This window comes from Myotis nattereri (assembly GCF_964212035.1).
Source record: "Myotis nattereri genome assembly, chromosome: 13".
In the NCBI taxonomy this organism is placed as follows: Eukaryota; Metazoa; Chordata; class Mammalia; order Chiroptera; family Vespertilionidae; genus Myotis; species Myotis nattereri.
The window spans coordinates 41,276,124-41,302,328 of record NC_138088.1 but is presented as its reverse complement, the minus strand read 5'-3'; the positions used below and the strand labels follow the sequence as shown (position 1 = coordinate 41,302,328).

The 26,205-nt window shown below is 54.8% G+C and overlaps 1 protein-coding gene across 1 annotated transcript; it reads left to right on the top strand.

The window, feature by feature from the left end:
- Positions 1-9,756: 9,756 nt before the first annotated feature.
- Positions 9,757-25,648, top strand: LOXL4 (lysyl oxidase like 4). Its single transcript, XM_081105074.1, has 14 exons — positions 9,757-10,042; positions 10,606-10,784; positions 11,858-12,063; positions 13,413-13,451; positions 13,596-13,815; positions 14,600-14,783; positions 14,943-15,097; positions 15,802-15,969; positions 17,000-17,162; positions 19,396-19,639; positions 20,729-20,844; positions 21,735-21,871; positions 22,269-22,380; positions 24,385-25,648. Exons 1-14 carry the CDS (start codon positions 9,760-9,762, stop codon positions 24,453-24,455), a joined length of 2,277 nt encoding a protein of 758 aa, XP_080961200.1. The 5' UTR covers positions 9,757-9,759; the 3' UTR covers positions 24,456-25,648.
- The last annotated feature ends 557 nt before the right edge of the window (positions 25,649-26,205 follow it).

The window sequence follows — 26,205 nt, the reverse complement described above, 5'->3', positions numbered from 1 at the left end:
TGGGGGGTTTGCAGGTGGAATTGGGGGGCAGAGGGAGAATAGAAAAGGGAGATGTTCTCAAGGGAACTGGAGAAGAATTGGGGAGAACTTTAGAGAGGGGGGCGTGGCTGAGGCAAACAAGCAGGGAGAGACCCAGAGAGCAGGGTGTGGGGCGGGGAGAGACAGAGGGAGTAGATGATGACAAAGACCTTCCTCAGGCAAGGACTTCAAGATGAGAAGCCCAGTAATGAGGTGAGAGCCTGTATCTTCCAGTGGGGGTGGAGGTGGGGGAGAAGGCTGTGGGGCAGAGATGAGCATTAAGCTACTGGTATCAAATCAAACAGGAACACACCGGCCTCTGCGGGACTTAGGGCCTTTCGGCTGGGGATCCCAGGGCAGAGGTGGGACTGGGGGAATGGAAGTCAGATTCTCTGCCCTTTAATAGCTGACAAGTTCTTAAGATCCTCCCTGTGCACCCCAATGAAAGATATGAACCTGTGAAGAGTTAAATACCAGCTCAAGACAACACCAAGGAAGACGAAGGGTCTTACAGCCCAGCAGCTCTAATCAAACCCAACCTCCACCCCACCCTCCTCAGAAAGCTCAGCACCCTCCCCCCACGCTCCCCCCAAGGGAAGGTGGAGTTCCCGCCTGGCTCTGCGCTGAATGGCCCACAGCACTCTAAACATAACTTGAGTGACTGGACACCCCACATTCCCCCACCAGGGACCACCTCGAGGCTACATCCCTACCTTCTTGCTGCACCTCCTGCCTACTACCCCCACCGCTGTCCTTAGGCCTGGGCAAGGGGGTCCCTGCCCCGGTCCTCCATGCTTTAGAGCAGCGGTTGCCAATCGGCGGTCCGCGGACCAGTGGTGGTTCATGAGGTTCAAAAGGTTGGCAGCCGCTGCTTTAGAGGGCACCCCTGTGGCCCTTGTCCAATCGTGTCTCTCCCCACAGAGCACGGAGTTCGCAGGGCCAAGGGGACATGCCCGCTGGAACCCCAGCTCGTTTCCAAACCTGTGCTCCAGCAGCTCTGCCCAAGACTCTGAGCCTGCGTCCAGCCTTTCTCCCGAGTGCAGACGCTGCCTCGGGCTGTGCGCCAGGCGCGAGGTGGCAAAGGGCAGCCACTGGAAGGCCTGGACAGAGCCTGGGGTGTGTGTGTTCCTGCCACAGCAGAAGGCCCCTTGCTGTGAGGGTGGGAAGGTCAAGGGCCAGGGTAGACACTCAGTGTCATAACCTGTCCTGCACAGGACTCTGAGGAGTGGAATGCTCTGGATTCAAACCTGCCCTTCCAAGTCTCTCCAAAGGGTATTTGTCACGGCAGGGGAGAGACCACGTTGGATTTGACAACGAGTTAGTTTGAATTTTAACTCTTGGACACTGAGACACAGGCCATGAGGTATCCTCTGACCCAGGCCCAGGCCCTGCAAATGTTGGGCTGAGCCTATCCAACCGCACACGTCATTGAGAGACGGAGGTTTTTCTGAAGCTTTCAGAGGAACGCGGGAGGGTGACATTGCATATCACAAAGCAAAACTCCATACATTTCTATTTAACCAGCTCCGTTCTTCCTCTCAACATCCTCTCCTACACCCAGCCCATCTCTCCTTTCTCCCAGCAACCAGCCCCTTGGCCGGCCCCTCCAGCCTTGCTCGGTCCACCCCTCACTCCCCTACCCGTGAGATTCTCAAACCCCCTCCGCTCCCGTCACTGCTGAGTCATCTCTCCCACCAGGTGGATCTCCCTGCACCTTACACTTTGGGAGCATTCATGCAGTTTCGTGAACGAATTCGCAGAGGAGTTGGAACCTGAGTGAGACCTGAAGGATCGGCAGAACATGGAAAAGGAAGTCAAAAGAGGGAAGGAGGAGAGGGAACAGGAGGAGCAACCATGGAGTCTCTGTATCTGTGGGCAACAGTGAGCCATTGAATATTCTTGAACTAGGGCATGGCCACACGGTGGGAAGATCACTCTGTGAGGAATTGACAGGGACAGCCAAGGTGCAGAGAGGAGAGGAGAGCAGCTTGGACCTTGGATGTCAGAGGGGCAGGGGTGTGAAGGCAACGCAAATGGGTGCAGGAGGCTGTACCTTGGGCAAAATGACTTGCTGAGTCCACACAGTTCAGACAGTCAGCAGTGGAACTCCAGTCCCCGATCACAGAGCTGTGTAATTCCCTCCCCACGGAGTCGCAAAGCAGGTGGGGTTGGACGAGTCCTGAATGTGCCGAGGGGAAGTCCTGCCCCACAGACATGGCGCTGGGTTCCCGGGGGCCTCTGACAACATCCTGGTCACAGCTGCCCAGCGGGAGATTCTGCTCTTCCCACTTGGGAGGAAGGCACAGGCCCTGATTTGGGTGGGGGGTGAGGAACACCCCATGGGGAAAAGATGCATATTAGCTACTGCTCAACCTCTCAGCAACTCACCCGGGTGGGGCGGGTGGGCAGATGGTGATGCTTTAACCCTGGGGCCCTGGGTGCGGGGTGAGGGGAGCTGGGATAAACTCCTGATTCTACACAGTGCCCCATGGCTTCCGGAGCGCTATTCATACCACCCCACTTTCCCACCTCTCTGCCTAGTGAAGCATGTTCATTCTTCAAGTTACTTCTCCCATGCAGACTTCAATCCGCAGTCTTCCCTCCTCCGGACTCTCCCAGCCCTGTGCTTCCATTGCAGTTTACTACTTGCTACTCTCTGCCGATAACAGCTGTGTGACTTTGGAAAAACCACTTAACCTCTCTGTGCCCCAGTTTCATCATCTGTAAAAGCAGGGCGATGAAAGAATTGTCCATAGTGATTTTAAGTGCATTAAACGAAATAATACATAGAACTACTGCTCCACCCTGCTAGCCGTCATAACCACAATGCCTTGTCTGTCGGCTGCTTAGGGGTCTGCCTCCCCCACTGCACTGCAAACCTCGAGGACAGGGATCACATCTGGCTCGTCTTCATCTCTCCAGCTCTGGCTTAAGGGCCAGCACAAAGCAGGCCCATGCACCTGATATGGGCCAAGTACTGTGAGAGAATCCAGGTTTAGAAATAAGAAGAAGTTCAAGGGCTCCCAGAGTCAAGGTGGACACGGGCCTGTGTGTAAGGAGTGCAGTGGAGGGTCTGGATGCTGCTGAGGCCCTGAACACAGCCAAGCATGAAGGAGCAAGCAGGCAGTCTCCATCACTCAAAGCTTATTGAGATGAACGGAATTGTCCCATTTGACCCTCACAGCAATAGCATTTAAGGATGAGAAGATGGCCACTCAGCTGAGACAATCCCACCACTAGTAAGTCACGGGTCTGGGCCTGGGACCGGAGCCCCTCACTTCTCAAGGAGGGGGCTCACTGCTCCCCCGCCTCAGCCTCTGCCCTGAATTTTGCAGTTAAAAGACTTCCGGGCAACATCCACTCATTCCCTGGGCTCTGGCCTGGGCCAGCCCTGGCTTCCAATGTATTTTTAGCTTTGGGCGGCCAGGCCAAGCTGGTGATTGGCAACAGGCGGGGCCCACCACGTTTCTGAGCCCTCCGTGTTGTTCCTGGCCAGGCATGAGAGGTGGCTGGGCTCGGGGAGGCAGCCAAGGCATACCTGGCACCACAGCCCACAGCTGCCTCATTGTCCATGGGGCCGGGCGGGGCTGCTGCTGCTGCTACTGACCCCGGCTGGAGCATTCTTTCCTGTTGATTCATCCCAGGGAATGCTTTGGGCCCAGCTGGGGCAGGGCAGGGGCACTGGGGGGACATCTGGGACACGGTCGGCCAGGGGTGGATGGCAGCTCTCTGGCAGCTAAGTCAGTGTGTCACCCAGGGATCAAAAAGGTCCACTTTGCCACCCTAGCTCTTATCACTCTCTGCCTGTGGTAGCGTTTGTTTACACATCTGCCTCCCGCACCAGACTGGGAAGGCCCCTCCACCCTCCACCCCCCTGCAGTGTCTAGCACTCCAGCACCCTGTCTAGCACGTAGGAGAAAATCAATAAAGGTTTGCTGAATGAATGAGCCTTTGGAAGACACTGGGGCAAGGTTGGGGGAGGAGGGGGAGCCAGACTGTGCTGATCTGAGCCTTGAGAGGAAGCTGGGAGGTGAGCACTCTGCCCCATTTTACAGATGGGGGTACTGAGGCACTGGGAGGGACCCGGACTGTGGAAGAGAATTTGGAGGAAAGGGACTGGCATCTGAGTGCTCAGCTAAGCGGATGGGACTCTGTGCTTTCAGCCTCTTCTACTTTTGTTTTATTCCACAGCCTCCCCCCATCCCACCCTCCACACAACCCTCCCCCAGGAGCCTCTCAAGGGGCCAGGACCGCCTCCTTCCACTCTGTACCGGGTTGTAGGGAGGATTTAAGCTCTCCTGGTGGCTTGGGAGCAAGTCGTGTCTCTTGGGACTCAGTGTTCTCAACTGTACAATGGGCAGAACAGAGGCCTCCGTGCCGCCCACGCAGTAGTCAATAAACTCTGAGAGACCGATCCACGGAGAGGACTGCTGATACTCCGAAGAGAGCCCACCTGCTCCACACCATGTGGACCGCCTGAACCGAGCGCCCTGCCCGCACCCCTAAATAACCAAGCACCCCAGGACTGACTAGGAGGCACTTCCATGGGAAGGAGCGCGCTGAATGTAATTCCCCGGTCAGCTCTGGGGGTAGGTCTATCGCCCGATTTGGCAGAGGAAACTGCCCCTCAGACAGGGACTTACGCACTCGCACTCCTGGCAGATGAGCGCAGTCCTCCCGGGGCTCAGATCCTCCCACCAGCCGTCCTCCCGCAGCAGCGCCAGTTTCCTCCAAAGAAAACAGTTCCCCTCCGACCCCGCAGCTCCTCGACCCAGGGATTTCCCAGGCCGGTGGGGCCACGACACAACCTATGCGGGCTGGCACCTGGCCACCCTGGCCCGTCTCCCGGCGGAGGGGGGGGGACATAGGGCGGGAGGGGGGACCTGGGGCGGGGCGCCCGCCTCCTCCAGGGCCGCTCGGGGGCGGGGCCTCCTCCGCGGCCCGCAGGGTGGGGGGCGCCCGCGGCCCAGCGGGATAAAAGGGCCCCAGGCGCCCCAGGAGGCCCGTTAGCGCTGCTTCGCCGCAGCGCCCGCCCAGTCCAGTCCCGGACCATCTGCGCTCCAGCTGGTGAGCCCCCGCCTGGCCCTGGCCCTGGGTCTGTCTAGCTGTCCTGTCTGTCTGTCTGCTTCCTTCTCTCTGTGGGTCTGCAAGCCTCTGAGGGTTCCTGAAGGCTGAGCTGGGAGGGATGGCGATCCCATGGATGGGGCAGCCTAGCTCCCAGTCGCTCGCCAAAGGAAGTCTCCTCTGCTTCCAGTGGAAGTCTCCAAGTTCGGAAGCTTGGCCCCAGGCCCGCCCTGGCCTCAGGGTGCCTGCGCGTCTTGTTTGTGAGTGCGCTGAATGTAACCATGCCTCTGTCTCACCCGGGAGGAGGCAGGGGAAGGGGCAAGGCAGGTTCAGATGTCACTCCTGTGACTTGGGGGACTAAGAAGCAGGGCAGAGCCAGGCTCTCCAACTAACCAGATCAGGGCTGATGAGGGAAGGGGCGAGGGGAAGGGGAAGGGCCGGCAGGGAATGCAGCCTGGGCTGAGGGCTTCAACTCCCAGGTGCTATGGCTGGACAGGTAGGGCTCAGAGACCATTTGCTGGCACTGCTTCAGGTCACATAATCTGTGATCCCAGGGAAGGTGTCAGAGCTGAGAGGGGAAGCCCCACCCCATTTGCAAAGAGGTCGAGTATCCCAAGGCTGGTGCCCACCAGAGCAGCATCCCCAATGCTACCTCCTGAGCACCCCTGGGCATTCCCAGTCCTCCCGAGGGGGGCAGGGGCGAGCCTCCTCCCGGCACCTGCACCAGGTGCCTCTCTGCTTCAAGCTGGCAGGGTCCTGGGTCTGTCATTTGTTTGCACTCAGTGCTGGCACCTACCCCAGTGCCCTCACACCTCAGCAGGTCATAAATCAACCAGGAACAGGGTGGAATTTCATTCATTTCCCTGCCACCCGTCCTTCTCCCCCTCCTCCTCCAACCTCCATCCCTCATGCTACCAGCCTGGCTTCTGGAAATAGGTTGCTTGGGTTTGAGACCTGGTTGGGCAAGTTACTTAGCTCCTCTGGGCCTCATCTTCTCATCTGCAGAGTGGAAATAAGTATTCAATAAGTACCTCTGTGTTATATAATTATTATTAACCCCCACTCCGTCCTTCCTCTCACTCTGTCTCTTCCTTCCCTGGGAAAAGGGCGCCGTGTGAGGCTGTTTCCTTCGCTAAGGGAGGCTCCTCAGCCTGGTCCTCTTTCCTGTGCTCGGCCCTGGAGGACCAGCTATGGGAGACACTGTGGATACTGGCTGTGGAGGCAGGAAGCAAACACACCAAGTGCTAGGAGGACGGGGCCTGGGAGGGCTGAATGGAGGGGTAGCTTTTGAGCTGGGTGTTGTAGGAATCTAACAAGCTGAAGTAGAGGGAAAGGCCACTCCAAGTGGAAGGAACAGTGGGAGCCACGGCTTAGAGGCTGGGAATTGAAGGACACATTGGGGAACATGAGGAGACAAGTTGGGTGCGAGCAAGAGCTGCAGTGGGACCTGCGGTGGCAGGAGGGCTGGGAAGAGGGTGCCCCCTGCACCTGACTCCCCTGGGCAGCTCTCATGGAAGGGAGCTGCCCTGGCCTCACACCCAGGTCCTGCAGCAGGAGCCCACCCCTGCCTCTAGGGCGTCCCCTTGGAGGGGAGGGAGCCAGTTGGTCCAGGACTGTCCACAGCTTCTAATAAGACCTCCATGACGCTGTGGGACATCAGCCACAGGCAGACCTGCCCAACGTACTCCACAGCCCATCAGAGCACGTCCTACAGAGGGGGACCCTCTAGTGCCACCCCCTCTCAGAGAGAAGAAGGTGCCTGACTCAAGTCACATAACACTTTGGTGGCAGAGTGAGGAACATCCTGACTCCTGGGATAGCGAGCAGTCTACTTTCTCAGGCCAGACTCCCCCCTCCTGAGAACATGGTCTCTTATGGTGACCACTGGGTCCTAACACCTTCCCATCCTCTCTCATCATCTGTGGAAGGCCCCTACCCACAGTGACTTCAGTTTGGCTCAGTCCCTAGCTGTCTACCTCCCCTTTAGGGGTGATGGAGGAGGGAAAGGGAACATCCCAGGCAGTGACAGAAACAGCTGGGAGTACCCCACCAGGCTTCTGAGTGGGTAGTGATGTGAAGAAACCAGTGTTTAGGTCTGGAGAGGAATTACAGGAGGGGCAGGGCAGGAAGAGACTTCAGCAGTGAGAAAGGGAAGGAGGCAACACAGGGCTTTGGGACGTGGAGAGAGGAGAGCCTGGGCTCAGAGGGAAAAGAGGCAAAGCTGGAAGATGTTGCAAGAAGGGTCCCAGGGACTTGCTGTCAAGTTAGGATGTGGCCTCCATTCCTTCTTTATCCAAAGAGGAGCTAGAACCAAACTATGGTGCTATAGCAGCTGTTATAGTTGCTGTTACTAACAGTAAATGTGTCAGTTGAGAGCTTGCTCACCTAAGGGTCAAGATGTATTCATTCATTTAACCTTGGCAAGAATCCTGCGAGGTAGGTGCTATTATTATCCCCATTTTACAGAGAGGAAACTGTGGCTCTGAGAAACTAAGCCTCTTGCCCAAGACCACCCAGACACCAAGGGACAGAGGTGGATTGCGAGGCCAGGCAGTCTGGCTCCATCTGCACACTTGAGTGCTGAGCTTTGCCACCTCAAATCCATGCAACCACGGATATTTCCTGGGTGCCACCTCCATGCCTGCTCTATTCTGGGCACCAGGGGCACAACACAAAGTCCCTTCCCCTTTTTAGTGGAGCTTCGTTCTAGGGCCCACTCTACCCAGTCCTGGGCTGGCCAAAGCAGGCTGGGCAGCTGATGGCAGAGGGGCTGGGTGCAGCAAGGAATGAGCAATTCTCAGCAAATACCAGCCTGTGGGGAACAGAGTGGCAGGCCCCCCCCCACCCCCCCGAGAACGTGTTCTCTTATGGTGCAAGCCTGAACAGGGAGCCAAGAACCCAACTTTCTCCATCCACTGCTCCAGGCAGCCTCAGCCCCATCCGCAGCAGAGCCTGGCCATGGCCATGGAGGAATTTGGCACTGATGGCTGCAGACACTGACAGCTCTAATCCACTGTAACCTTCTCCTCAATGCTCCTCTCCAAGCCTAGTCCCAGGCCCAAGGCTGCTAACACATGAGAGAGAGAGGGAGGATCAGCCCCAACCTCATCCCCGTTAAGGACTCAAAGAGCATCTGCTTACAGCCTCCTGAAGGCAGGAGCCCTCTCTCTGGGGGATGGTCACCGCCTAACCCTCCCAGGGTCCCTCACTTCCTGCGGGATGAAGGACAAACCCTTCGTGATACACAAGGCCCTTGATCTACTGGCCCAGCCTGTCCCTCTACCCTGTCCCCCCCTCTGCTCTTGCACCTCTTCTCCTCTCCCCTCCTTTACCCATTCTGTTCTCTGTACCTGAAATGCAGAGTTTTCCCATCTGGGAGAACTCATTCCTCTAACAAGGCCCCGGTGAACTGCCCCTTCTCGGAAAGCCTCCCCTAATTCCTCTTCTCTGGGCTTCATGAGAGCGGGGAGTAGCACTGACATCTTCATATCAGTGTCCCAGCACCTGACCTAATAGTTGACCTGAAGCAAGTATTCCACAGATGTTTGTTGGATCCGTGTACAAATCACGCACCTAGCTGGACCTAGAGCAAGGGCGTAAGGATTTCACAGACTTCCCAGCTCAAGGAGATACTGGACAATACAGGGTGGGGGCAAAAGTAGATTTAGAGTTGTGAATATGGGAAACACAGTTTATTCTTGTATTATTATTATTATTTCTTAATTATTGTATATTTTCCATACAAACAACTGTAAGCCTACTTTTGCCCCATGCTGTATTGGTTCAGCCTCCTCACTTTCAAAATAAAGGATCAGGGTCTAGAGAGTTTAAAAGACATCCCCAAGTCACACAGCAAATGAGTGGTAGAGGCCTAGACTCCCCTCAAATGACCCTTTCTGCTCCAGCATCCCATGCGCCTTTTGTGGTGAGGGTGGTCAGGGTGCTGGGAATGTCAAAAGGCAGGTGAGGGCAGTTCCCCTGGAGTAGATATTTCTGGTCCTTGGGGTCTCCCCCATGACTCCAAGGGTAAGTCACCTCCTCTGTCTATATATATAAAAGCCTAAGTGACCTTACAACCGGTCGCTATGATGCACACCGACCACCAGGGGGTAGACGCTCAACCCGGGAGCTGCCCCCTGGTGGTCAGTGCACTCCCACAGCCAACCTCCGACGGCCGGCCAACCTCCTGCAGTCGCTCCTCCTGGCTGGCTGGCCCAATCGGCCCCATTCGCCAGCCAGGCCGAGGGACCCCAGCTGTGCATGAATTCGTGCACCAGGCCTCTAGTTTACATATAAAACTGTATCAAGAATAACTGTTTACTGAGCACTTACCATGTGGTAGGCTTGTGCTATGCACTTCACATACAGCGTTTTATTTAACACTCACAACAACAGTGCAAGATAGGAATCGTTATCCCCATTTTGCAGGTGAGGAGTTTGAGACTCAGTAAAGTTAAACTCAAGGTCACATGGCTAATGAGTGGTGGGCTTGAACCAAATTGACTAACCTCAGACTCAGTCAGTGCCAGCATACACGCACGCACGCACGCACACATATCACACACTGGAGGGGCCCTGCCATGTTTTGTCTCTGCCTGAGACCAGAGGGAGGTGGTGATCATTGTCCTTTTTACTCATTCCCCAGGTGCCTTGGCCTCAGCTGTCCGTGAAGTCACCATGATGTGGTCCCCACCAGCTACCCTCTCCCTGCTCCTGCTGTGCCAGCTCCTGGGCCAGGCCCCTCTCAGCAGGTCGCAGTCGCCGGGTACCACGAAGCTGCGGCTGGTGGGCCCAGGAAGCAGGCCGGAGGAGGGCCGCCTGGAGGTGCTGTACCAGGGCCAGTGGGGCACTGTGTGTGATGACGACTTCGCTCTCCAGGAGGCCACAGTAGCCTGCCGCCAGCTGGGCTTTGAGGGTGCCCTGACCTGGGCCCACAGTGCCAAGTATGGCCCAGGGGAGGGTGAGTGACAAGCTGCCAAGCAACATGACAAGGAAATGGTAGTGGGCTTCTCTCAGAGGCTGGGCTCTCTGAGGCTCCTACAAAAAAACATCCCACCCGTCCTTTAATTCCCAGCCCAATGACCTCCTCCATGAGGCCAGTCCTGAGTGCCTCAGCTGAAGTGCCCCCTGCTCTGAGCTCCCATTCTTGCTTGCAGTGAGGTCACCACTCTTGCCATGATCACAGCCCCTCAACTAACTTCCTTGAACATAGTGATTGGCACACAGTGGGTGCTTAACAAATGTTGTTGCGTGACTAGATTGATGGATGAATGGGTGAACAGGTTAATCTAATTACTAGACCGATCTGGCGTTTTCCAAAAAGATTCTGCAGAACCTGATGCCAAGAGGAGGCAGTAAGCAGGTTATAAATAGATCCCAGGAGAACCAAATCCTCTCCTCGCTCAGCCCCACTTTCTGCTCAGAGTTTAAGAGGGAAGTTTGTAACTATCCAGGAGGCACAACTCATGGCCTGTCTCTCTGTGCTTGCCCCTGAGCACCACCTGTCTGTCCCCTCCCCCTCAGGACCCATCTGGCTGGACAATGTGCGCTGTGTGGGCACAGAAAGCTCCCTGGGCCAGTGCGGGTCTAATGGCTGGGGTGTCAGTGACTGCAGCCACTCAGAGGACGTCGGGGTGGTGTGCCAACCCCAGCGCCAGCGCGGCTACCTTTCTGAGAGAGTCTCCAATGCCCTTGGGCCCCAGGTGAGGAGGCTTTTCAGGCCCTGGCCTGAGCCAAGCATTGGGTCAGGGGACAGGGAGCCTCCTGGTAATGAACCTGGAGGAGAAAGGGGAAAGAGAGCAGAACCTGGGCTGAGAAGCATCCTGGCCCCGACTCCTGTTGGTGCATGGACAGAGGGTCCCAGCTTGGGGCCGGGGTGGGGCGGGGGGGAGGCCAGGGAACCAGAGGCTGGGCCTGCTGGGAATCACTGAAGCTGCTCCCCATAAGGGAGGCAGCAGCGGGGCAAGGGGCTGCCTCACCCACAAGGCCTGGCCACAATTGCTGCCTCTTCCCGGCACAAACAACCCCGAGCTAAAAACAGCCCAAGTCAAACAACAGGAGCAGGCAGGGCAGGTCCAGGCTCCTACCATCCTCTGCCAGAGAGCCTGGCCCACTACATGCTGCAGGCCAGGATAGGGGCTCTCCATGGTCTAAGTCACCCTGGGGCTAAGGTGGGGTCTCCTGGGCCAAAGGACCCTGTTGGCTGTCTCACGGTCTGGCCATCCTCAGATCTCCCCAGTCGAGTAGGAAGGCTCTTCTATGCCTGGTGGAACCCCCCCAATTCCAAGAGCTCCCATCCTGACCCCAGGGAGGGTGCAGACCTGCCTGCTTCCCTCTAGAGCAGCGGTTCTCAACCTGTGGGTCGCAACCCCTTTGGCGGTCAAACGACCCTTTCACAGGGGTCGCCTAAGACCATCCTGCATATCAGATATTTACATTACGATTCATAACAGTAGCAACGTGACAGTTATGAAGTAGCAACGAAAATAATTTTATGGTTGGGTTACAACATGAGGAACTGTATTTAAAGGGCCAGAAGGTTGAGAACCACTGGCCTAGAGTGAGGAAAGGACCCTAAACACACCAAGGTTCTGCCTCATGCTCACCACGTGGACGAATGCCTCCCCCTGTCTGGGCCTCAGTTTCCCGGCCTGTCCTGTGAGGGGGCTGTGTGGGGAGATCTCTAAGCGCTCTGAGCCCCAACTCCCCCAACGAAGACCTGCAGTGGGCTCAGCGGGGCAGGAATCCCGGCCCACGGTGCCCATGCACCCTGCAGGGCCGGCGGCTGGAGGAGGTGCGGCTCAAGCCCATCCTTGCCAGTGCCAAGCGGCAGAGCCCGGTGACCGAGGGAGCCGTGGAGGTGAAGTACGAGGGCCACTGGCGGCAGGTGTGTGACCAGGGCTGGACCAGGAACAACAGCAAGGTGGTGTGCGGGATGCTGGGCTTCCCCAGTGAGGCGCCTGTCAACAGTCACTACTACAGGTAGGAGGTCAGCTGGGGAGGGTGCGGGGGAGGCGGGCTTGCGGGGCAGGGGCATGTGTGAGTGCGTGCGTGTGACACACGTGGGACCTGGCAGAGGTCCGTGAGGTTGGCAGGGTTGGGTGTGTCTACGGCAGGTCATGCAGTGGGTGTGGGGACTGGGAGGGAAACAGGCCCAAAGGAGGAATGTTCCTGGATCTCCTGGGTGATGGATCCCACAGAATAATTAAGAGGAAGGTGAGGGTGAACGTTGGGAGATGCCTAGAAACAGCCAGAAACTAACCGATACAAAGAATAGCACAGAACACTCCCACATAAAAACAATGGGATGTAAAAGTGTGTCCCCGATTTACAAAGTAGACTTTACTGAAGAGCCTCACAATGCTGCCCACAAGGACAGACGACTTGAGTTCTGGTCTCAGCTCTGCCTGCCTAGCGGTGGGGCCTAGGCAGGGCACCTGAGCCTCAGCTATCCAACCTGCAAGGAACTGTCTCACCTTTGCCCAGTGAATTTCCTCAACTCTCATCCAAGCCAGGCCTCAGCTGGGTTGTGTGTGAGCAAGGCGTGGGGTGGAGCACAGACATAAAATCCTCTGTCAGAAACGTGACAGCTGTCGCAGGATTGCATCAGCCCGTCTGCGGGCCAGGCAGCTCTCCCAGCTCTGTGGGGTGCAGACTGTTCCTCCTCAGGGGAGGAATCTCCCACAGCACAGCTGAGCCACCCACCCTTGCCGTCCCCAACCACTTTTCGTCGCTCTGTCCTGTGACTCTGACTTAGATGACCCTGGTCTTGAGGACCCACTCGATTCCAGCCTTGGGGGTGACTGACATGGGGGCCCCTGACTCCCCACCACCTAGTAATTGCACATCTGGGCCTGGCTGACTTGCTTACCACCCATGAGGAGGGCAGCCCTGATTATAGCCTCTGGGTGGGCAGCCGCCACCAGCAAGGCCTTCAACCTCCACCTGTCCCCAGAGGACCTCTTCCCTGGGTCCCTTTTTTCAGGGTGCTCCCCAAAGGCGCCCCTCCATCTGGCATGGGAAAAGGGCGAGCTGGGAGCTGCCCGCCCCGGGGGGAGGGGGCGCCCAGTGCAACAGAGACCCCACGTTGGGATTGACACGTCAAGACAGCATGCTGGGCACTGCTTTCCTTCCCCGTGAAATGGAGGCCATGGATATCTGTGAGGTGGTCGCCTCTCGGGGCTGCTGTGAAGCTCCGCGCTGAGATGGGCCCCGTGGGCGAGTTTTCAAACTGTGAAGCCCGGTGCAGACTCAGGGACAACTGGGAGGAGCCAGGGTGACGGGTAGGACTTCTGCACCCACTCCACTCCCCCCTGTTTTCTCTCCTCCAGGAAAGTCTGGGATTCGAAGATGAGGGATCCCAGGTTTAGGTGAGGAGCGTACCCTTGGGGAAGGGTGGCAGAGGGGTGTGGCAGGACCGGCCTCCCTCCCCTCCCCGCTCCCCAATGTCTTGCCTTCCTGAGTCCTGAGCTTCCCTCAACCCCTCCCCCACCCGCAGTCTCCCTGTCTTCCAGGCTGAAGAGCTTGGCCCAGAAGAATTCCTTCTGGATCCACCGGGTCAACTGCCTGGGGACGGAGCCCCACATAGCCAGCTGCCAGGTGCAGGTGGCGCCAGCTCGGGGCAAGCCGCGGCCGGCCTGCCTGGGTGGCATGCACGCTGTGGTCAGCTGTGTGGCAGGGCCCCGCTTCCGCCCTCTGAAGGCCAAGCCTGGACGCAAGGAGTCCCGGGCAGAGGTGGGTCCCGGGTGCCTGCACCCGGCAGGGAGGCACAGGCCCCTTTCAGCAGCACCCTGCCTTTGGGAAGGACGGGTGAGAAGTCCAGGACAGGCAGGAGGAGGGACAGTGGCCCCTATCCCCTATCAAGGAGGGATCGGTGCACAGAGTGGTGGTACCCTGGATGTATTTAAAAGGGACCATTTATAACCCTACCATAAATGGAAGACTGACATCACCTGCTATGAATAGAAGGTACCCATAAAAACAGTAATTACATTGTAGCTATATCCCATATTGAACCTGAGCCTGGCCCTTTGTTATAAAAAGCAACAAGCAAGTGCTGGTGAGGGGGTACAGACAGGGCAGGGCAGCACCCAGGAGGTGGTCTCCGGATGAAAGGAAGGAAGGGAAGAGAATCACCACGGAAATAGCTTCCCCACTCTGTGAGACAGTTTAATTAATGCCATGTCCCTGCATGTCTCTAAAACCACTCCACGGATCCCTTTGGGAAGCGTTGATCTAGTTCGGCCCCAAAGGACACAGAAGCAGAGGATGGCGCGAGGCAGGGACTGGCCTGGTGACCAGGTGGCGGGGTTGTGAAGCGCAGGGACCCGCTCCTAAGGCCCTTTCCTCAGAGCTGGACTTTGTTCGTACTGTCATATCGTGGTGGCTCTTAGGGAGGTTGAGAAAAACAGCTTATTCGAGGTAATAGTTATGGGCAGAGTCAGTGTCTCTGCCCAGCTTATAGGGCTCAGCCCGTCCCTCCTCCTTCGCCCTCCCTGAAGCTGTTCTTGCCCACCAGGAGCCAAGGGTGCGCCTCCGCTCCGGGGCCCAGGTGGGCGAGGGCCGGGTGGAAGTGCTCAAGAACCGCCAGTGGGGTACAGTCTGTGACCACGGGTGGAACCTCATCTCCGCCAGCGTCGTGTGCCGCCAGCTTGGCTTCGGCTCTGCTCGGGAGGTCCTCTTTGGGGCCCAGATGGGCCAAGGTGAGCGAGGAGGTTTGGGGTGGGGGGTGGGGCCTGGATGTGCTACTGGTCCATTCCTTGGTGGTCCTGGGGTGCCTGGGCCCAGGACAGAAACTCCCCCCTCTGTGGTGGGGCTGCAGAGGTGGAGCCTCAGTGGCATTTCTCTCCCTCCCTCTGTAGGGCTGGGGCTCATCCACATGAGTGAGGTGCGCTGCAAGGGGTCTGAGCGGACCCTCAGTGAATGCCCCGCCCTGGACGGGTCCCCTAATGGTTGTCAACATGAGAATGATGCTGCTGTCAGGTGCAATGTCCCAAACATGGGCTTCCAGAATCAGGTGAGCTCAGGCCTGGGCATGGCCTCAGGCTGGGGACTGGGGAAGCCCTCAGATAGCCCCAGGATGCCGCATGGAGCCAGGGGGAGGGGTTGGCGAGAGGCAGCTAGTGCTCCTGCTTTGGGCCCAGCTGGCCTTGCCTGGGAGCCAGCCTAGAGAGCCTCGCCTCTCCCGAGTCTGCCCTGGCCTGGCCCACAGCCCCTCAGGACAGCGGGAACTCTAGGTGGCTGTCCCCTCCCATTACACTCTCTCTGGATCCCTGTAAAGTTGAGGTGAAAGGTGCAGAGGGCGGAGGGCTGCAGGGCTGTCAGCTGGGGAGTGGCACTGGGAGGCTTCGAGGATGATCGGAGTTCACTGTCATGCTAATGTGGACGGTGGGCAAGTCTCTGAGTCTCTGACCTTGGTTCTCTCTTCTGTAAAATGGGTAACTGTCTCACAGGGTCACTGTGAGTGGGACGGTTGATATGAAATCCTCAGCAATTGGCGAGTCGCCATTAATGATAGGATTTCAGATAGGAGGAGGGCACGTACTGGAAAAGGAGCCCCGGGAACAGGCGCTTGAGTCATAGTTCTCGAGCAGACAGGGACATTAGGGCGAGCCCAGAGAGGGAAGTGTCATGTCAGGGCAGCACAGCGAGCTGGCCTGCAAATCCCGAGCTCCCCCTCCTGAGGCCACCCTGCTTCTCACACACCTCTGACCATCGCAGGTGCGCTTGGCTGGTGGGCGCAGCCCCGAGGAGGGTGTGGTGGAGGTGCAGGTGGAGGTGAATGGGGTCCGACGCTGGGGGACCGTGTGCAGTGACCACTGGGGGCTCACCGAAGCCATGGTGACCTGCCGACAGCTCGGCCTGGGTTTTGCCAGCCATGCTATCAAGGTAGGTCCCTGTCTTGCTCCCAAACTTCCTGTGCTAAAGCTACTAACCATCCATCCATCCATTCATTCATTCATTCAACAATTAATTACTGAGTGAAACTGGGCCAGTGTAATGCTGGGTGCTGGGAATGCTGTGGTGAAGACAGATCCTTCCTCATAGAGCAGTCAGCCCAGGGAGGGAGACAGTCATTAACACAACGTTCACACGATTGTGTCTGCAGAAAGACAAACAGAAGTTAGGCCGACAAGCTGGAGAGGAATAAACAGCCCATGCAAAGTCCTGTGGCCAGAGGAAGCTCCTCTCTGCAGCGGAAATCAGGGAGCGGGGTGATGCGAAGGGTGAGGGTGGAGGAGGCAGGGGCAAGACCATTCAAAGCCTGCAGCGCAGATTTTTAAAAGATTTCTTCCTTGCTCTTTGGCAAACAGCGGGGGTGGGGACTAATGTGACTACAGGGAAACATGCTCAGGAAACAGTGTTGCCGTAGCCCAGGTGAGAAATGATGCTGGCTGGGACCAGGCAAGTGGCAGTCCTGGTAGAAACAAGTGGATAGAGTCAAAAGGTATCAAGGCAACAAAGTCAAGAGGCTTTAACTGCAATGGGCAAACCTCTTCAACTGCACTGTGCTGGCTACCGGGCATGCTGGGCACACCTCACCTGGCAAACCAGGGCCAACCCTGAGCACAGCCGACCATCTGGGGCTGGGAACTGGGACAGGCCGCCTGGGCGGGCAGGAAGGGAACAGGACCCTCCTCTTCAAAGAGCTGAGGGCTGCCAGGTGGGAGAGGGATGGGAGCAGGGCCATGGGATGTGGAAGCCGCAAACAATGTATTTCTGCCTCACTACATGGAAGAAATGGCTATTATCAGAGGGGTCCAAAGTGGCCTGGGCTGCTCCATCACTAAAGGTTTCCAGGCTGAGGCTGGGCACCGCATGGTGGGGGTGTTCTGACAGGTCCAAGCCATAGATGGGAGTCAGATGACTCCAAAGGTACCTCTCAACCCTGACTGGGTGATGTTGGCTGTTTTCTTAGGACACCTGGTACTGGCAGGGGACAGCGGGGGCCGAAGAAGTGGTGATGAGCGGGGTGCGCTGCTCAGGCACAGAGCTGGCCCTGCAGCAGTGTCAAAGGCACGGACCAGTGCACTGCCCCCACAGCACGGGGCGCGGCTCAGCGGGAGTCTCCTGCACAGACAGTGAGTAACGAGAGGGCCCATGGGGCCGTGGGGCAGGCAGGCCTGGCTCCGCCCAAAGCAAGCCTACACCTCCCTCCCTCAGGGACGGCTCTGAGGCTGGGTGCTATCAAGGTAGGTCCCAGCTCCAGGTCAGCAGGGTGGGAGTGGAAGGAGGGCTGGACTTGGAGTACCAGCTCTGCCAGTTATCAGCTGTGTGTGGCCAAGTCAGTTCACACAGGGTGGCCAGCTCTGCCCAGCCCATTCCATGGAGTCATTGTGAGAATTAAAACAGAGAATGTGTGAAAATATAAGGATATACAACAGTGTTTTCCAATGTTCATATCATGACTAACAGTTAAAAAAGAAAAAGAAACAGAATAGAAAACAACAGAATGAGTTACATTTAGTAAGGGCAGTATTTTTTCTTGGAATTACGTATATGTGTACTAATGGCATGACATATATTTCTTACTGCAGTTTGTAGTAAGGGAAAAGTTTGAAAGCTGTTGTGGAGTGTACATAAATGTGCGGACATGTGGGCCTCAGACTCCCTGTGTATTCTCCTGAGCTCTGGGATTCACCCAAAAGGCTACAGGCCAAGGCCATTCTCAGGCATCAGTCTGTCCCACACACTGATTCTGGGGGCAGCAGCATCTGTTTGACATCTGCCGACCAGGTCTGTGCCAGGATAACTACGTATATCTAGTCCAAAGGCTAGAGGCTGGCACCAACCCAAGTGGCCTCTTGACCTTCTTCCCAACCAGGCTTCAATGCCAAGACATCCTTAACCTTGTCAGTGAGCTTTAGGGCTTTCTCTGTCCAGTGAACCTGGAAGAAAGCTGGGCCTAACAGCACACCCTGCCCTGCAGGGTGATGGGGCACCGGGGTGAGCCTACACCAAGGCTCACGGCACATTGGGGGCCTGCTCCCCACTCACTCCCTTCCTGGGAAAGGCAGCTCTGCTCCTGAACACTCGAAGCTTCACAATAGCTTAGCACAGCCTCCTGCTGCCTCTGTGGCCACCCTATTAGTCCTCTGTGGTTTTTCTCATTTCTTTCTTTCCTTTACTCTCTCTTCTCATTCTCTCTGAAAGCTCTCTCTTTCCTTTGGGGACACACCCTGGCTCTCTCCAGAACATACCCCAGGAATTTCCAGTGCAGTTTTAGTGCTAGCACAGGCATCATATAGCCACCCAGCCGTTTCCCCACTCCCACCCTCAGGGCGTGTTTCGATCGCAGGGTAGCCAGCGCACAGGCTCACCCATATGATGCCTCTGCCAAAAATCTGAACTGGAACCCTGTTTTTGCACGACAAGCATTGAGAACAGGCAGCTTTTCTCTCTTGATGTTACATGGCAACAGCTGTGGATCTCCACATCTGTGTTGTCACACGCGAGGGACAGCAATGAGAGGAGGATGTGGCTTCCCAGGAGGGTAAGAGCCGCTGCGGCAGGAAGGGAGCGGGAGAGGCACTGAGCAGTTTATCAAGACACAGGCTCCAGCACGTTGAACTTTTATGCACAGAAAAGCACCAGAAATGGCCATGATGCCCTCAGAGGGGAACGCATAGGATGACCTGGTATGAACACCCATGGGAGCGATCAGGTTAGAACAGAGATTGTGGAGAAGGCGCAGGCCTAGGAACTGCAGCAGAATGAACCAGAATGGTAGATCAGGAGCAGGCTTGGAGATTAACCCTCCCAATTCTCCCAACCCTTACACTGAAGGAACTGAGTCCCAGAGAGAGTGACTGAGCGGAGGTGACCAAGCAGCGCTTCCTGAGAGGTTATCGGAGCTAAGCGACACAAAGGCAGACAGGCTGAGAAGCATTTTACAAAAGAAATACTAGCTTACATCAATTACATGCCTATCGCAGCCCAATGATCTAAGCACCTTACAGGTATTATTGCATTAATATCGCTATTATTATCCTCGTCTTCCAGATGAGGAAAATGAGAGACAAAAAGGTTAAGCAATTCACAGAGCTAGTTAATGGTATAGCCAGAAATTAAGCCAAGACATGAACCTAGGCGGCCTGGTCCCAAAGCCAGCAAGTTTAACCTTGACACTGTAACTGCCTCCAGGGTTACGGCAATAGATTGTTCCTTTGTGACTAGAACTCACATCTCCTGACTCCTAAACCACCCTACCCTTCTGGGGTCCCCAAAAGAGCTTAGTCTGGGGGCAAGCCTACCAAGGGAGCCCAAACAGCTGCCTTCCAACCTGTGCATCCCCACATGCCCTCTGCGGTCCAGGTGCTCCAGACCTTGTGATGAATGCCCAGCTAGTGCAGGAGACGGCCTACTTGGAGGACCGCCCACTCAGCCAGCTCTACTGCGCCCACGAAGAGAACTGCCTCTCCAAGTCTGCTGACCACATGGACTGGCCCTACGGACACCGGCGCCTGTTGCGCTTCTCCTCACAGATCTTCAACCTGGGCCGGGCTGACTTCCGTCCCAAGACAGGCCGCCACAGCTGGATTTGGCACCAGTGCCACATGTTAGTGACCGCCGTGCCATGACTAAAGAGCAGGGGCCAGGGGCCAAGCCTGCCTGGCCTCAGGCACACTTTCCTGGGAGGGGTGCGCGCTCTGGGTAAGAGCCTCCTTCCTAGAGGCCTTACTGACCTTGCCTCCAGGAGGCGATAGGGCATCCCAGCAACATCAGCTCACCCTCTCCATTGCTCTCGCCGGCCCTGGATGTGCCCATGTTGATGGTGCCCATGGGGTCCATTTCCCACAGTAACATCCAACAGAGCCATCACTGCCACCAGGGCTGGTCTCTGTTAGGATGATATTGGACAATTTTTCTGTGTGGGACCTGAGGCCTTGTCTTTAAAAGCCATGTGAAGTGGGAACTCCTAGGAACCTGCAGACCCAAAATAGACATCCCATTCAGGATGCTGGCTCTGCAGGAAAAGCTTGCTGGTTCCTGCAGCAGCAAAGCAAGGTCCCCAAAGAAGAGCTGAAAGGAGACGATGAACATTCTTTCCTCTCAGGAGTCCCCAGCCCAGACAGGAGGAGAGACAATGCCCGTGACAAAGCAGAATGGAAAAGGGGCTTTTTTTCTTCAGGACAGGGCCGTGGGTGGGGAACGCTGAGAGGAATGGGCAACCACTCGGACTTGGCCTTGTGAGATAATAAGCTCCCTTCCTTACAGCGTGGAGAGCTGTCATTAGGACTGGATTGGAAACAATGGTAGCAATTTCCCAGGCTGACAGGGAGCACCGTAAGCACCCTCTCAGCAGCTCAGCTCCTAGGCTGGTCCCCTAGAAGTGCCCCTTCCTTCCACCTCCCGATCAGGCCTTGAAGCCAGGCCTGGCCTGTGGAGGCTACCAGGGCAGAGACTTCACTTCTCACTGGGGTAAGACCCTAGGTGATGGGGCAGCTGTGCCTTGCTGCTGGGCAGGGGAGCCAAGAAGGTAGGCCATATGTCACTAATCTCGGGTTTGGGAGAAGGGCACTGCCCTGCTATTATAACATTCTCCTCTGGGTAATGATGGGGCCTAGTCCTCAATCTTCCCTGCCAACTTCTCCAGAGAGGACCCTCTTCTGTTGCTGCTACACTGACGGCTCTGCCCCTTCCGCAGGCATTACCACAGCATTGAGGTCTTCACCCACTATGACCTACTCACTCTCAATGGCTCCAAGGTGGCTGAGGGGCACAAGGCCAGCTTCTGTCTGGAGGACACAAATTGCCCTGCAGGTATGTGGCTTCCTGTCAGCATATCCGCCTCCTGTTATAGTCATCACCCTTCCTGGGGTCAGGTTCCCCTCTGCCCTGCTCAATAGCCCCTGGCACCTGGGGACTCTGGCTTGGCAACTGTCAGCACACAAGGCATTTCAAAATGATCGATTCCCTACCTTCCGAAATCTTAGGTGGAAGGTCTCTACTTCCTCTGCATTCCCACCCCACACTTTGTACCAGCTTTAAAATACTTAACACTTTCCTATTTCAGATAATAGTTGCAGACCTGTCTCATCTCTGCTAAATTCTTTGAGGGCATGGATTGTCTGATTCCTATTTGCATACCCTCAATTCCTAGCCCTTAGGAAAAGGCATGGTAAACACTGGCTCCTGAGGGCTGGATGGACGGAGGGACAAATGTAACTCAGTAGAGCTGGAATCTTCCAACCACATTTCCTAGGCCAAAAAGGCTTTCCACTAGAGCAGCGGTTCTCAACCTGTGGGTCGCGACCCCTTTGGCGGTCGAACGACCCTTTCACAGGGGTCGCCTAAGACCATCCTGCATATCAGATATTTACATTAGGATTCATAACAGTAGCAACATTAGTTATGAAGTAGCAACGAAAATAATTTTATGGTTGGGTCACAACATGAGGAACTGTATTTAAAGGGCCAGAAGGTTGAGAACCACTGGACTAGAGCATCCAAAGGAAGAACCTCTGTCTCAGATGGGGTTGTTGCAGTGCCGGATCTCTGGCTGATACTGAGGCAGGTTGATCTGACTGCATGTAAGACCTGCTTGGGAAGGCTGGAGTGAGACTATATGACAAAGTATGCGAAAGACCTAGCAGCGTGCGTAGCCCCAAATGCCTAAAGCAGTGCCTCAGGAACGCAATCCTTCCCTACAGGACTGCAGCGGCGCTACGCATGTGCCAACTTTGGAGAACAGGGAGTGACCGTTGGCTGCTGGGACACCTACCGGCATGACATTGACTGCCAGTGGGTGGATATCACAGACGTGGGGCCCGGGGACTACATTTTTCAGGTAAGGGGGCTCATGGGACTCCCCACAGGAAGCCCATTTCCTCCAGATGTTCCAATGCTTCCCTGCGGTAAAAGAGTATCATAAGGTCAAGGTCTCCCACAGGCCTGGCCCTCGAAGGAGCTGTGTGTGCTGCAGGGGCAAGAACACTGACTGAGGATCCGGAGGGCCTGGGTTCGAGTCCTGATTCAACAGGCAGTCACAGCTTCTCAGTCGTGACTTTTCAGTCCCCATTTGTAAAATAGGGACACTCATGTCTACCTCCTGGGGTGGCTGTGAGGATTAATTAAAGAATATAAACATGCTTTGTAGAACTACACAAAATGTAAAGGTTATTCCAGTCACTAGCAACTCAGGAGTCAAATCACCAGTTTTCAGCTGTCCCCTTCTCTCGCTCCAGGTGGTCGTGAACCCCAAGTACGAGGTGGCAGAGTCTGATTTCTCCAACAACATGATGCAATGCCGTTGCAAATATAATGGGCACCAGGTCTGGCTGCACAACTGCCACACAGGTAATTGCGAGCCACTAGGGGACCATCCCTCTATGGGCTTGGGGAGCTGGCAGACTCCAAATGGACTGTGTGACTTGAAGGTGTGTGTAAAAGGCTGGGTGTGGAACAGAGCTGAATTTGACGCCTTCACAGGAAGATTTGCAGAACAAACTAATCAGACTATCAAGCCTCACCCAATAGCTACTTCTTTCTATATCCCTTTGTCCTAAGGCTGTTTGGATTGTAAACGGGTTTCCATCTGTCCTAGAGTCTTTCCTGTTACTCAAGCCATGTCAGGATTTCCCTATTCCAGTTATTTTTCCCTCCCTTTCATATGGTCTTTATTAGTTGCCTCCATCGTAAGCTGTCTCACAGGCAAAAGTAGAAGTCCCTCAGATCTGCCTCCAGCTGTGATTACTGCTTGCCAAAAAGGGACCATGCACAGCAGGGCGCAGGGCAGTTGTGGGATTGGCAGTATCAGACAAAAGAGGAAGCAATGATCCAGTGGGGGCAGAGTAAGGAGGTGGTTGCTCTACTTGTCTATGAAGAAAGGGAGCAATTCCATCCTAAAGTTTTAAAAAGGTTGTATTTGCTATGGGCTGTGTGTTCACATCCACACTGGTAGTATGTGGGGTGGGGCAGACTTGTCCATTCAGTTAACAAACATTTACTAAGACCTCCGTCTATGCTGAACACTCAGCCAGGCACTAGAAACATATATAGGAGATGCACAGTTCATTGTCAAATAGGGCAAGCAGACATGCAAATGGATAACCCCAAACTGGTATGAACTAAATGTTGAACAAGCAGAGACAGAAAGCAACAACCCAAAGGAAGTGATGTTTGAGCTGGGTTTCAAAGGAGGGACAGAAGTCAAGGAAGGGAGGAGGAGGAAGAGCATAGGATTTGGCTTATAAAAGGCTTCTTTGAGTCCAAATTCAACTCCAACCACTTTATCTGTAAGACAGTGAGGAAGTCACCACCTCAGAATCTTTCTCTATTGTACTTCAAACCCACTAAGGTTGACTGCAGAGGGTTGTGATGGTTCCTGCTAATAAAATACTTTATCCAGTGGGCTTCTGGGAACCATGAATAAATTATAGTCAAGGGGGCAAAAACATCAGATTTATGTTTCAAAAGATATCTGATAACAGATGGAAGACAATGAGAAGAGGAAGAAGAAATAGCTAAGGTTTGCATATGTGTGACTGAGTCAACTTCGCAGCCATTCAATGAGACAGGAGTGTGAGGAATCAGGAATTGGAATCTGACGCTGTGCATATGGAGACAGCAGATCCTCCACAATGCTGGCAGCAGGCTGCAAGGCACAGGACAGTGAGGAAGGAAAGAAAAACAATGCCATTCTAATCAGTATCCCTGCAGAAGAGACAGCATGCTTGAATGAGAGTTGAAGTTATTTAATAAACAGACTATTTATAGAGGTTCGAGTAAGACTAAGGAAACAAGGGGCATTGAGACATTCAGGGATAAGCCAAGAGTGGAAAACTATCCACCTTTAGGCTTGAAGGGGAGAGGGTATCCTGGAGCCAGATGAAAGCTAGAGCTGTGGATGAGGGAGAACCTGGCCGGGAGTTACAGTAGACCATCACTGCCACAACAAGGGAAGAAATACCCACCTTCTCTCCTTCCACCCCCTCCATCCCTGGCTGTTGCTTTCCACTGACCTAAATCAACCAGAAACCAGAGGATGAGATCCAGGGTGAGGCAATCTAGGGGTCAGTTCTCCAGGACACAGAGAGGACAAATCAGGGTAGAGACTGAATCTGGAGGGGGCAAAGGAGAATAACCAGCACAACTGTTTCCATCCAATAGCCTATTTATCCCAGTGTCCCTGAAACCACACACCTGTCGGTCTGTTTCTATAGAATGAATTGGGGTCTGTGCCCAGGACCAACCTGATGTAAAGCATGAGGTCAGCAGAATGTCCGTGTGTTTGTGAAGCTGTCAGGGAAAGGATGAGACTGTGGTGGGTTGGTCACTGACCTGTTTTCCTTTGGCCCACAGGAGATTCATACCGAGCCAATGCAGAGCTCTCCCTGGAGCAGGAGCAGCGTCTGAGGAACAACCTCATCTGAAGCCATCACTGCACATTGCCAGCTGCTGCCCACACACCAGATACCTCAGCTTATTGGAGCCGTGCCCTTCACAGAACCCTGACTCAGAGGGAAATGGGCCAGTGCCAAGGGGCGCCAAGAATTGCTCAGGAAGCCTTTTGATGGCAAGATCACCAAACCAGGATGGTACTGCTCCCTTGGGATGGCTCTAGGCCTGTCCCCTACGGGCCTTTGGCTATGGACTATGACTCTCCAGGCTTTGTGCAGCTAAGCTCTTCTTGCATAAGGAGACCCAATCTTTCTTGGATTTTGGCCGAGTTCCTGGGTCAGGAGCAATCAGTTCCTTGGGGATGGACTATGGTCCAGTCCCCCACCTTAAATAGTGCTTTGCACATGTCTTGGAGGAGGAGAAGACAGGGGCAATACACAGGAGGTGGGGTTAGCTCTCTGCAAGCAGATCAAAGCAACACAATTTGTGTCAATGTCACAACTGGCAGAGAAGTTTGTGAATTCATTGCCTTGCTTGATCTGTATCTCATTTAGAACTCACCTGCCTACTCTGTTCCTTAGGGCCCTTACCTTTATCCTACTGTACATATTGGTGTTTCTAATATCCCTGGAAGTGTAGGCCTCAGGCATCCCCTTATCTCCTGATGGGCCAACACCACCAGTTGCTGAGTGCTTGAGAAGGGGCAAGATTTGCAGAAGTGACCAGACAGGGCCTTCCTGCAGAGCAATAAAAGAAAAAAAGCAGAAAGTCTGCCAAGGAAAAACTATGTGCCATATACCTGGGCAGGCAACAAAATGTCCCCCTCAAGATCACTGTGCATCTCAGGAATGGCCTAAATTTCAGGTCTCAACCAAGTTTCTGAAGTGAACTTTGCATTGAATACGTTTTTGCAATGGAAAGAGCATCAGTCAAATAAGCCACTCATCTCTGTAGGAGTAAGACAGGTCTGGTAGAGTGGGGGAGAGGAGACTATGAGGGAACATTTAATTTAGTTAACCCTAAACCTAGATTAAGACTAAATCTAGGAAAGGCCACCATCCCTTCTTGATGTAGCTACAATATGCTCTTGCTCAGGTAGTATAAAATCCCAGGGTCTTCTTGGACATGATTCTTAATCTTTTCTCCACTTAGACACACTTAAAAGATGATCCTTACAGGTCTGACAGCCCAGTGCCAATAAAGGTTTTTCACTATTGACTGTTACAAAAACAAGGCTGACTGTGATTCTTTGTAGTTCCCAGTGCTCCAACTTCACTCCTTTCACTCCCACTGAGCTGATGACCGGGCTGCACAGGGCACACGAGGCCCCACTACATTTCTCTGATCGGATATCAGCCTACTGTCTGCTTCCCAATTCCCTCCCCAGGCTCAGTGCTGAAACATGGGTTAGAAAGGTTAAGGGATGAAAGGCAGGCGGCAAGAAGGTCAAGTCCAGGGACTGTAAACTTTTATAACTGAGGCTGCAAAGTCTAAATAAATGGATGCAGATTTACAATAGTGTGTCCCACTCTTGCTCCCCCCTCCCCATATCATGAGTGCCACCCCCTCCTTAGAGAGTAAAAAGGGACATGCTCTGGGGTACACTCTATGAATACAAAGACATGCTTTCTTCCTTCTCCTCTACCTTCTCTCTTTTCAACTCCCTCATCTCCTTCATTAGGCAGAGGGAGCATTATATTTTGGCACAGCAGTTTAGGTAAACAAGGGAAGGACTGATTTCCTGTTGGAGCCAGCAAACATCTCCCAAACAGTAACAACATT

What these genes read in the sequence shown, in the direction of transcription:
- LOXL4 (XM_081105074.1), top strand. Translation starts at nt 9,760, where the DNA reads ATGATGTGGTCCCCACCAGCTACCCTCTCCCTGCTCCTGCTGTGCCAG. An exon ending in TGGGGCCCAGATGGGCCAAG is followed by an intron (nt 14,784 to 14,942) that starts GTGAGCGAGGAG and finishes CTCCCTCTGTAG; the next exon opens with GGCTGGGGCTCATCCACATG. An exon ending in GCTGCACAACTGCCACACAG is followed by an intron (nt 22,381 to 24,384) that starts GTAATTGCGAGC and finishes TTTGGCCCACAG; the next exon opens with GAGATTCATACCGAGCCAAT.